Source organism: Schistocerca cancellata, chromosome 2 (genome assembly GCF_023864275.1).
Source record: "Schistocerca cancellata isolate TAMUIC-IGC-003103 chromosome 2, iqSchCanc2.1, whole genome shotgun sequence".
NCBI lineage: Eukaryota > Metazoa > Arthropoda > Insecta > Orthoptera > Acrididae > Schistocerca > Schistocerca cancellata.
The window spans coordinates 436,886,868-436,900,072 of NC_064627.1; the positions used below are offsets into that span (position 1 = coordinate 436,886,868).

A 13,205-nucleotide genomic window follows, 5' to 3' on the forward strand; every position below is an offset into this window, starting at 1 on the left:
GTTATTTAGATGACATTGTAGTGTTCTCAGAGACATTTGATGAACATATAAAAAGACTGAGGGCCATTCTTAAATGTCTCCAACTAGGCAGACTGAAATTTAATCCACGAAAGTGTCTCTTTGGAGCAAAAGAAATCAAAATACTTGGACACCTTGTGTCAAACAAAGGTGTGCGGCCAAACACAGAAAAGGTGAAATCTATAATGGAATTTTCTATTCCTAAAAGTATTAGAGATGTGAGAAGCTTCCTCAGATTATGTTCTAATTACCGTCATTTTATAAAATACTTTTGCACCAAAGCCAAGCCACTCCAAGAGCTGTTAAAAGCTGATGCTGATTATATCTGGGGTGGTGCTCAACAAGATTCTTTCGATGTGCTGCAAAAAGCTCTGACGACTGACACTGTCCTTGGTCTGTGTGATGAGAGAGCACCTACAGAACTAAGTGCCTAGAACCGCAAGACCACCGCGGCTGGCTACAGAACTACACACAGATGCCAGTGGGTAAGGGATCGGTGCTGTTCTGGTGCAAATTTCGGATGGAAAAGAGAAGGTTATAGCCTATGCTTCTAGGACACTTACAAAAGCTGAGAGAAACTACTCAACTACAGAAAGAGAATGTCTTGCTGTGATCTGGGCCATGTGCAAATTTTTACAGTATCTCTATGGAAGGCCATTCACAGTTGTTATAGACCATCATTCACCATGTTGATTGACAGGTCTTAAGGATCCAACAGGACGACTCGCAAGGTGGGCACTACGTCTTCAAGAGTATGACGTTACCATAGTGTAGAAAAGTGAAAGAAAACACCAAGATGCCAACTGTCTCTGAAGAAACCCTGTGCAAGACCATCAAGACTTTGATGCAGATAGTGACTGTCTCGCTGCACTCCAGGATCTCTCTGCTGAGCAGAAGAAGGAAGCCAAGATATCTCAAATTATGCTTGCCTTAAATCGGTCAAAAGATGTGAAAGGACAATTTAAGGTAGTTAATGGATTACTTTGCAAGAAAAACTTTGATCCATTTGGAAAGAGGTGGCTACCAGTGATTCCTAAACACATGCCCTTAAATGTTCTACAGAAATTCCATAACACACCCGAGGCCAGACATTTAGGATTTATTAAGACATACAATAGAATCTGCAAGAGATTTTTCTGGCCAGGTTTATTTAGGAGTGTCCATCATTATGTGTCGCACTGTCGAGAGTGCCAGAGGAGAAAGGCAGTTCCTCAGAAACCACCTGGCTGACTCATACCAATTCCACCAGCCGAAACACCTTTACAGCGTGTTGGGATTGACCTCCTCGGACGATTTCCAATGTCTGCTAGTGGCAATAGATGGATTATTGTTTGCACTGATTATCCGACATCCTATGCCATTACAAAAGCCGTGAAAATAGCCAAAGCATCCGAGATAGCCAAATTCATCGTGCAAGACATTCTATTAAAACATGGTGCCCCAAGGTCATCACTTATGGACCGAGGGAAAGTTTTCAATCGAATCTTGTGACAGAGATAAACCATCGGTGCAACATTACTCACACATGATGACTGCTTATCATCCACAAATTAATGGGCTTACTGAACGCCTCAATAAGACCTTGGCCAAGATGCTATGTTCATCAATGTTGAACAGAGCAACTGGGATGAGGTGCCACCTTTCATGACATTTACCTACAACACTGAACAAGACACCACAGGATTTACGCCCTTTTTCCTGGTGCATGGGCGTGAGGCAACTACGATGATGGACACTGTGTTTCTGTCACATTCTGATGACTTAGACGATGACTACATCAGCCAGATGTTAACCAGAGCTGTGGAAGCTCGGCAGTTAGCCCGACTCTGCACACTGCAGGCTGAAGAAAACGATCGCCAAAGGTATGACGAGAGCTACCACCCTGTTATCTACCAACCTGGTGACCTTGTCTGAATCTTCACTCCTGTTCGGAAGGTTGGTCCGTCTGAGAAACTCCTCAGGCGCTACTTTGGACCTTATAAGGTTATAAGACAGTTGTCTGGTGTTACTTATGAAGTTGAAGATTTTGACCCTGACACAAGATGACGAAAGATCAGAGATATGGTCCACGTCCTTCGAATGAAGCCTGTAAGGTTCCTGCAACCCAGGATAAATTCGACACTCCAGCAAGAGGCAACAAGCGGAAAGGTGATAAAGAGCATAGCGGAAAAAGAAGTTCTATGATCACTGCCAGGGCGAACACCAGTCATCGGGAATCAGAGGACACAGGACCGATGACTCATTCCTGGACTAGGACAATGTAACTCCGAGACGCTGTTCTCTTAAGGACGGAACAATATCACACCAGAAGCTGAGTAGCATAGTGGTGTAGTGGTTACAATACTAAACTTTTGAATGGGGGGTTGTGAGTTCAAAACTCATCTGGACTGTAAAATTTTAATTTATATATTGGGTTCGAGTACATTCTACAAGTACCCACAAATGTCAAGAATCATTGTACAGGAATGTTGTGCAACTGTATTTTACTGTATGTGTTCGGGCCAGAGGCAGTTCATTCTATGCTCTTGTATGTGCAAGTGCTGAATAAACCTTCGTTAAATGAAGTTAGTGTTCGTCATTCACCTAGTTACACCTTCGTCTAGGTGACATTATGCTTTCAAGTTTGGGGGGAGTGGGCAGGGGGGGGGGGGGATGGTGATTGTTGCGCCTAGCAGGGAACTGATAGCCTAAAAAAATATTTATACCATAAAACCAACATGAGTACATATGTAGTTTATAAGAAGAAATGAATTTATATCAATATTTATAATATCTGCTTCTTATTAAGTAGGAGTGCTATTACTGAAGTGTTACTAATTGTACCATAAAGCCTTTACTTTTTTTTCTTTTTTTTCCAAAACGGTTACTGTAACAAAAGGTTACATAAGAAATGGGCACCAACACACTCATAAAGGCTCATCATTGTCTTAGTTTTAGATAATAATTAGCAATCTATATCAATCAAAAACTATTTGGTATCACATTCCATGTAGAATATCATATGAATAGTAAGAGATGTTGAAGAAAGAAGAAGTCACCTCCAACCACAATTACATATAACTTGGTTAAATAAAGAAACACACCCTTTCCTTCTGTGATAATCATTTCATCTTATATACATGCAACCTTTTCTTGCTGTGAAATTGGTGGGATGAGGTTCCTTAAAACTAATTCCAGATCCCAATTAGGTAAAAGACAGTTTCATAAACATGGTCTTGCTTGTCATCAGGGCGGTCACATATCTGCCAAGCAAGCCAAAACCTATAGGTTTGTCACTAATATTGGTCACTTTCAATTATTTTAGCATTTCATCTATTTTCCATCCCCACAGGTACCGTTAGAGGAGAAATGTCTACAGAACTACCACCAACAGACTAACAATCATGAAAATCAAGGCTTAAACACTAATAACATTAAATTTTAAAATACTTTTACTACCTTTCCACCTCCACCTCATTCCAAGGGGCGTTAGGTGTGTCTTAGCTGCCACAGTATCTTTTTTATGATATATAGTGATATGTGGACTGATAAGATAAGGAATGTGAAGGTTCTGCAAAGAATCAGTGAAGAAAGGAACATATGGAAAACACTGACAAGAAAAAGGGACAAGATGATGGGACATGTTTTAAGGCAGCAGGCAGTAACCTCCATGGTACCAGAGGGAGTTGCAGAGAGTACAAACATTAGGGGATGAGAGAGATTGGAATATATACAGCACATAATTGTGGAAAGAACGTTTTGTGGAAATTAATCGAGGTACTAAAGTTGTACTGTCAAACCTAGTTTATACTAGAGCAAATGGAAGTGAACTGGAGTAAATGAACAGTTCATTAGTGTTCACTACCATTCACTTGCATCTGTGAACAAATTTACAACAGATGGAATGGAAGCAGACATGAGATAATTACGTAGTACAGGCTATGAAACCACCATTATTGTTTTTGGTGTTAATAATCAGCACACATTTGCAACGCTATCTAGTTACAGCTACAGTGGAAAACTTTGATATTCAGAGAGAATTGAGTTCCATCAGAAGGAAACTGTCTTTGATTAAGTAAGCAAAATGGCTTAGGATAGAAAGAATTTAAGTGTCTGTATATAAGTGTGGAATGTGTTCAGTTACTGCACTTAATGCTGCATTGCAGCTCCAGTTTTTCTTAGCATTATTCCGAAACTTTGCACATATACTGGTTGATGTTTTTCACTGGCTTCTCATTAAAACTGAGATGAGCAGAATACTAATTACTGACAACCAATGTAACTTGAAGAACAGGTAGCATTTACACTCTAGTTATTAGCAAACATGAGACATTTACCTTGCCAAGAAGTGATTGTTTCACATTTCAATAGCTGCTGTATCTCAGGTAGTTCCCGATGTCTTCAGTGACATATGTGAATCCCTTCAATGAATTCACTACATGATCACAAATATGTGGACACCTATTAATGAGTATTAACAAGTGGGAGAGGGAGGGGGGGATGTTCCCCCTTCATCTTTATGACAGCCTAAACTCTGCCGGAGACACTTTCAATGGCGCCTCTGAATGTCTGTGGAGGAATGGCAGCCTATTATTCCTCCAGAGCCAAAAACTGAGAAGATAGTCATGCTGGACACTGGTGTCTGGAGTGAAATTAATGTTCTAACTCACCCTAAAGGTGTTCTATTGGGACCTTGAACAGGCCAGTCCATTTCAGGGATATTAATGTCCATGAACAATTGCCTCATGGATGGTGCTTTATGGCAGGCTATATGTCATGTTGATACAGACAATCATCATCTCTGAACTGTTCTTCTACTGTACATTATACAGTGCTGTAAAACACATTCATTTCCTTCCACATTTATCATTTTCTTAGGTGCAAGAAGAGAGCCAAGCTCTAAGAAGCAAAAAGAAAAAAAACCAACACTGTAACACCACCTCCTTCATACTTCACTTCTGGCACTACAAATGTTTATCATATGTCACTGGGACAAGGAAGGGTACTTCACAACTACAAAAAAAGTGTGCGTCATTCCCATTTTCAAGAAGGCTCATAGGGCAGATGCAAATAATTACAAGCCTATATTGCTGATGTCAATCTGTTGTACAATTATGCAACATGTGCTATGTTCATGTACTATGAAGTTTCAGAGAAGAAAAATCTCTATAAAAATCAACATGGTTTCTGAAAATGGATATCTTGCAAAACTCAGCATGCTCTGATCCTCCACAAGATCTGCAGTGTTTACAGATCAGCACTGAGGTTGGTGTCGTGTTTCTAAACTTCAGGAAGGCATCTGACACCAACCCAACCTGCTGTTTAGTGAAGAAAAAAAAGTGCATGCTTACCTAGTACTGAACCAGATTTTTGATTGGATTCAAGTCTATACCACAGAGAGAACTCACTACGTTGTCTTTAAAGAAACTAAATCAACAAGTGTAATGGAAATTTCAGGAGTATGTCAAGGAAGTGTGACTGATCATTACTGTTTACAGTATATACAAATGGCCTAGTACAAAATGTTGGATGCTCTAAAAGGCTATTCGCAGATGATGTGGTTGTATACAAGAAGGTACACTATGTGACCAAAAGTATCTGGACACCTGACTGAAAATGATGAACAAGTTCGTGGCACCCTCCATCGGTAATGCTGGAATTCGTTGTGGTGTTGGCCCACCCTTAGCCTTGATGACAGCTTCCACTCTCACAGGCACACATTCAATCAGGTGCTGGAAGGTTTCTTGGAGAATGGCAGCCCATTCTTTAAGGAGCGCTGCACTGAGGAGAAGTATCGATGTTGGTTGGTGAGGCTTGACACGAAGTTGGTGTTCCAAAATATCCCAAAAGTGTTCTAGAGGATTCAGGTCAGGACTCTGTGCAGCCCAGTCCATTACAGGGATGTTATTGTTGTGTAACCACTCCGCCACAGGCTATGCATTATGAACAGGTGCTCGATCACGTTGAAAGATGTAATCACCATCCCTGAATTGCTCTCCAACAGTGGGAAGCAAGAAGGTGCTTAAAACATCAATGTAGGCCTGTATTGTGACAGTGCCACACAAAACAACAAGGGGTGCAAGCCTCCTCCATGAAAAATACGACCACACAATAATGCCACTGCCTCCGAATTTTACTGTTGGCACCACACACGCTGGCAGATTCCATTGACCATGCATTCACCATACCCTGCCATCGGTTCGCCACATTGTGTACCGTGATTCATCACTCCACACAATGTTTTTCCATCATTCAATCATCCAATGTTTACGCTCCTTACACAAAACGAGGCATTATTTGGCATTTACCAGCGTGATGTATGGCTTATGAGCAGCCGATCGAGCACAAAATTCAAGTTTTCTCACCTCCCGCATAACTGTCATAGTACTTGCAGTGGATCCTGGTGCAGTTTGGAATTCCTGTGTGATAGTCTGGATGGATGTCTGCCTATTATACATTAAAACCCTCTTCAACTGTCAGCTGTCTCTATCAGTCAACAAATGAGGTTGGCCTGTACGATTTTGTGCTGTATTTGTCCCTTCACATTTCCACTTCACTATCACATTGGAAACAGTGGACCTATGGATGTTTAGTGTCGAAATCTCGCGTACAGACATATGACACAAGTGACATGCAATCATCTGAGCAGTCTGTGAGTTCCGCGGAGGGCCCCATTCCGCTCTCTCACGATGTCTGATGATTACTGAGGTCGCTGATATGGAGTACCTGGCAGTAGGTGGCAGCACAATGCACCTAATATGAAAAGTATGTTTTTGGGGGTATCCGGATACTTTTGATCACACAGTGTAGCATTGGCAGAAGACTTTACTGATTTTCAAAAGGACCTGCAGAGGGTTGATGAATTGTACAGAGACTGACAGTTGATCTTGAATGGAAATAAATGAAACATACTGTGAATACATAATAGGAGAAGAAATCCATTACTGTACAACTACACCATTGATGACAAATTACTGAAAACAGTATCTATCATAAAATATCTAGGAATAACCATCTGTAGTAACCTTACAAGGAATGACCATGTAAAACGAATAGTAGGAAACACAGATGCTAGGTAATGTAACATATCCATGAAAGAAGCAGCTTACAAAAAACTTGTTCGACTGATTCTTGAGTACTGCTCATCACTCAAGGACTCTTAACATATAGAGATGGACAAGATCCAATGATGAGCAGTGTGTTTCATCATGGGGTCATTCAGTCAGTGTGGAAGGGTTACAGAGATGCTCAACAAATTCCAGTGGTAGACACTACAACAGAGGCATTGTGCATCAGGGAGAGGTTTACTACTGGTATTCTATGACAGGATGTCCCAGGAAGAGTAGGACAACAGATTACTTCCTCCCACACACATCTGATGAAATGACCGGGAGAAAATTCCAGAAATTACAGGTAATACAGATGTTTACTGATGATAATTCCTCTCACATGCTATTCGTGGTTGGAAGAGGGAAGGGGGGATCAAATAGTGGCACCAAAAGTATCCTCCATCACACCCGATCAAGAGGATTGCTTAGCACTGATGTCTATAATGGTAGGCAATGTTCTTCAGGCATTCATCCAACCTACATCCTTCCATCAGATAGTCACAGGGTGCAGTGTGATTCATCACTCAATCTCACTTGTTTCCAGTCATCCACTCTCCAGTGATGTTGCCTTTACAATACCTCTAGTGTTGCTTAGTACTGACTGCAGAAATGTATAGCTTACAAAGAGCTGCTCAACCACTGTACCCTATGCTTTTTAACTTCCTGCATGCAGTCATTGTGCCAGCTGGACTGCTGGTTTCACTTTGTAACTCGCTGATTTCAAGTGTTTATTTACAACCATCTTAAAAAATTCTCTAATGACCCTGTCTGTCAGTACATGAGGTGTGCCTGGTCTCAGTTTAACTCTGGTTTTCCTTCACAATCACATCAACAGTTGACTTCAGCAGCTTGAGAATGGTTGAATGTCTCTAATGTATCTGTTACTCAGGTAACATCCAATGACTATTCTGTGTTTGAACTCACTGAGTTCTGCTGACTGATCCACTCTGCTGTTACTGCACCTCTAAAGACAACACAGTACTCCATTTATACTGGTGGATCCACCTCTCGGGACATCTAGTGGTCAATTTCGCATTACATGGAGATGTCCAAATATTTTTGGTCAGATAGTGTACATTAAAGCATTTATAGGGAAATTAATGTTAATAAAATATGATTAATGAATGATAAATATACATGCAACCTGCCAGATATGATATTTTAAACTATACGCTATATGCCATGTTACCGGTTAAACCTCTCTCATTTACCATCAAAGATCTCTCACATAACAGTGATTCATCAGCCATGTAATAACAGCTGCCATAAATGAAAGCAATGAGAATGATCAAGTCTTTCATATATTTTTAATTTTAATCAGTGTACCTGATTATTAATTCTCATGATCCTAGTTGGACTTTTGTGAGTGCTTTAGCGATTTTCTACTACTCATATATCTTTTCCTTTGGCATTTGTGCTGTGGACCTCTTGGATCCCTGAAACACCTATGATCTGTAGTCTTCTATTAGCAACATTTCATTCACATCAGATCATTCCATTGCTCATACAACACATGTAAACAACTAAAGTAACCAAGCTAGCAGACAAAAAGTTTTTGTACTGCTAGCACCAAAGTGGAGAGGATTCAAACTTTGTTCGATGGTATGCTAAAAGACAGGCAACCAGCAGAACATGAGCAAACACTAATGAATCTGAACTGAACACAAAAGCATACAGGCTGACCTGTCAGCATACATTACTCCTTTGGAATGTAATGAGCTAGGCAGATCAGTAACATAAATAATGAACAAATATGGCCCAAACACTGGTCCCAGTTTATGAAAAATATACAATTCTGTTAATGTAATTTATCTATCAGTGTTGTTCTTTTCAATGGTTATTTGTTCTACAATTAATTAATTTACCTTCCTTTAATTAGTTATTTCTAATTTTAATATGGCATATGCCTACTTCTGTTTCTGTGCAATGTACAAAAAATAATAATGGAAAGTCTGACAGATTCTGTTGCATAACAATGGTAATATTATACCACAAAAGTTAGTAATATTACATAATATGTAACAAATCTGCAATTTTACTCACTGCAGTTCATTTCATCAGTCTTATCCCAACAATCAAAACTCAGATCACAGACCTGTTCCAATGGAATACATTGTCCATTGGCACAAATGAATTCTTTTACTGAGCAACTCTTTTTTCCTGAAACAAAGAAGAAAAAGTAACTTTACCTTACAATACATATCTTATGAAGGAATCATTGTAGCAATAATTCTTGGAGCATGATCATCATTATGCATATCTAATTCTGCTTAACACAACACCCTAATGATTTTCATGTTCAAATATCATAGAAAAACAGCACTGTTTGGGTGTGTGCCAAGATAAATAGCAAACATGACTGATGATGGTCTTTGGTCTAAAAGGTATTTTGAATTAGCGGTACTGATAGCTCCAGGAACTCTTCCAAGCTGAAACAAACTTGAGCAAGTATTAAGTTTCCACTCTGTAAAGCAACTGAAACTGCTCAACATAGAAAGTGCCAGTGGACCTGCAGGTATACCAAGTCAGTTCCATATAGTGTATGCAAAATAACTTGTCCCTCGTCTAGCAGCAATATACCATAGGTCTCTGAAGGAATGCAGCATTCCTAACGATTGGAAAAAAGTGCAAGACATCCTCTTATCCAACAGGAACCTTTGAACAGACTTACAGTACTATAGGCCTACATCTCTAATGTTGACCTATTGTGGAATTTTGAAATATGCTTTATGCTCACATGTTATTACATTTCTGAAGACCAGAAATCTCCTCTCTAGGAATCGACATAGGTTACAAAAACAATGATCGTGTGAAACCTAGCTTGCTTTGTTTGTGCATGAGATCCAGAAATCAGGTGATACAAGCACCCTGATAGATATTATGTTTCTTGACTTCTGGAAAGTATTCCATACAATAGCAAACTGAACACAGCATCTCATTCTCAATGGAGAGAAGTCCTCAAATGTACAATTAACTTAGGACATACCCTTAGGGAGTGTTATACGACAATTACTCTTCGCAGTGTATACAGGGCATCCCAGGACAAACGGTCAGTATTCATAGATGTGACAGGAATGATGATTTGAATCAAAAAGGTCCAGTAAACATGGGATCTAAATGCATACCCTTTGCTAAGAGCACTTGTTCATCTTTGTCACTGTGAAATGCATCTCTTCTACTGAACAAGTGCTCATAGGTCTTAAAGGGTATGCTGTTTAGAGCCAATGATTAGCAGTCTTTTTCTTGTTTTGGTCCATACTATCTCCTTCCAAAATATGTAAACTATGAGCTTGCAGTAAAAGAGATTTGGTTCACTATACTGGAGATGAAGAAGTGCTCACAGCTCTTATGGTATGCATTTTAGAGCCCATGTTTATTGGACCTTTTTGCTTGTCGTCATCATTCCTGTCGTATCTTTGAGTACTGACCATTCATCTTGGGGCACCATGCACAAACGACCTAGAGGATAATGTTAGAAGTTCCATGACAGTTTTTGCAGATGATGCTGTTGCATACAGAGAAACTGCAATGCTGGAGGACTGTAGTGAAATACAGGAAGGCCTGCAGAGGATAAACACTTGGTGCAGGTAGTGGCAATTGACACTCGACATAAATAAACGTAATGTATTGTGTGTATATAGATAGAAAGACTCATTACTGAGTGATTACATGACTGCAGAACAATCACTGGTAGTAGTTACTTCCATAAAATATCTAGGAGTATGTGTATTCAGCAATCTGAAGTGGAATGACCACACAAAATTAATCACAGGTAAGGCAGATGCTAGACAGATTCATTGGAAGATCCTGAGGAAATATAATCCATCAATAATGGCTGTAGCTTACAAAACACTTGTTCAACCAATACTTGTATATTGTTCGTCAGTCTGGGATCTGCACCAGATAGGATTGATAGGGGGAATTGAGAATATCTACAGAAGAGCAGCATGTTTCACTACAGGTTCATTTGGTAAGTGTGAGACATCACAGAGATGCTCAGCCAATGCCAGCAGCAGATGCTGCAGGAGAGGCAATCTGCATCATGGTGTGGCTTACTGTTAAAGTTCCGAGAGCATACATTCCTGGAAGAATCAACCAATGTAATGCTTCTCCTACATATATCTTGCAAAAAGGACCATGAAGATAAAATCAGAGTTTTGAGTCCACCTCAGAAATTTACCAGCAATCATTCTTTCCAAAAACCACTCACAGCTTGAACAGGAAAAGGGGGACGTGACAGTGGTACACAAAGTACCTTTCACCAAACACCATGAGGTGATTGTGGAGTGTAGATGTAGGCATAGATACAAATCAAAGTAGTCCAGTAACTACGCCACTGATGACAAGAATTATAGTGGCTAAAGTGAATTTGGTGTCTATTTGGACTTAACAAAGACACACTTGACAACAAACCATGGGATGCCAAGCTTCAGATGCCAGTAATATGCACAGAGGTGGATTAGGCAGCTGAAAAAATGGGTGGCAAGAGAAGATTCTGAGCAATGGTTAGCAGCATGTTTTAGCAGGAGAATAAGATCTCTTACTTGCTAAAAACCTCAACACCAGGACTTATACTTCATTCTTGCACAGCGCACAGTTGCAAGAGCAGCTCCATTGCCCAGAGTCTTGTGACACCTTTCAGCAACAACTTAAGTAAACTGGAACATCCACATTAAGTGCCTCTTCAATAGATATACTCACAGAAGCCCTCAAAACATGTTTTACCATCTGATTTCCAAAATCATATTTATGGTACACATACTGCTGACTGACACCCTGTACAGTTCATGTACATAAATAGGTATCTTCATATGAAGGGGGATACAATGTTCCGAGTGTGTGGATAAGGCATACTCCAGGTATGATCCAGTCGATAAGATTAAGTCCCCTGTAATCCTAATAAACAATTTATCAATATGTTTCCTAGGCTAGCTGAAACTTAATTCCTCAAATAACTAACAAAGGTATCCAGCTTAAATCACAGAGACAATGTATGGGCCTAAGTGAAAAACTCAAGAGATGTGACACCTTTCAGCTTCCAGAAGTCAAGAAACATAATATCTATCAGGGTGCTTGTATCACCAGATTTCTGGGTCTCCTGCACAAGGGTGGCAAATATAATCTGCAACTATCTGGTGGCATCATTTCTGGTGTGGTTTACCTAAATCAATTACAAAAAATGCCATGACGTTTCCTTTAAAATGGTCATGAGTGATTAGCCCTTCCATGTCCTGATCTGACCACATACTATGTCTCTAATGACTTCATCTTTGACAATATTCTACCTTCTTACTTCAAAGTAGTTTAGTACTCACTGCTGGTACTAACATATAGTCCAAAGAAGATTTTTTGGGTAGTTTGCCAGCCCTTAGTTAGTCCAAGAATTATTTGTAGTACTTAATATTATTTCACCTCTGGCTTGCTTTCTGTGCATGAAAAAAACAGTTTTCATTGTTGTTCAAATCCTGCATCATTCTGTTATCCTCACTCCTGTAACTGTTGGGGTGGGACATTTCTCAGACTGGAGGAAGTCAGGGACATACCATTTTCAATACAACCACACCAACACTATGACTGACTGATGAAAAGCTATCAGGTTTCCAGCCAGGTGGCAGTGTTGAAATACAATTAATTCCAAAGAGTGCCACATTCATCATCTTCTGATGAGAGCTCTTCATCAACAATACACACAGGAGAGTCTACATTCACACAAACACTGTGATGTTTGAGCCAACCTTTACAATGACAAGCTTTAATAACTCTTACCGTAACTCAACTCACATATGTACAGACAATGTGAGGAACAAATTGTATACATTGTGCAGCCTACTTTAATAAACATATTTTTTAAATTAATGAATACCTGATCCAGTTGTTAACATTTTCTTTACTTTAGATCAAAGACAGTTTCAGCTTTTATATAAAAACCATTTTCTAGTGAATCTTAAAATTGCACTGTTGCTATTGTTGGGGTCTGGAGTGATGTAACCCAGCTGCAACCTTGCCTTGTCTCTGAATATTTTCCAATTATACCTCCTACTCTTGCGGTTCTTTAACACAGTATCTGCCATTACCATCTGAAATTACTGCAGATCTTAA

At 39.7% G+C, this 13,205-nt stretch overlaps 1 protein-coding gene across 1 annotated transcript in view; it reads right to left on the reverse strand.

Moving 5' to 3' along the window:
* Window positions 1-13,205, reverse strand: part of LOC126154821 (G-protein coupled receptor GRL101-like) — a 354,933-nt gene that overhangs the window by 194,984 nt on the left and 146,744 nt on the right. Inside the window, exon 9 of the mRNA XM_049916187.1 lies at window positions 9,150-9,266. Within this exon, the coding sequence (XP_049772144.1) occupies window positions 9,150-9,266 (117 nt within the window). The remainder of the gene's footprint in view (window positions 1-9,149; window positions 9,267-13,205) is intronic.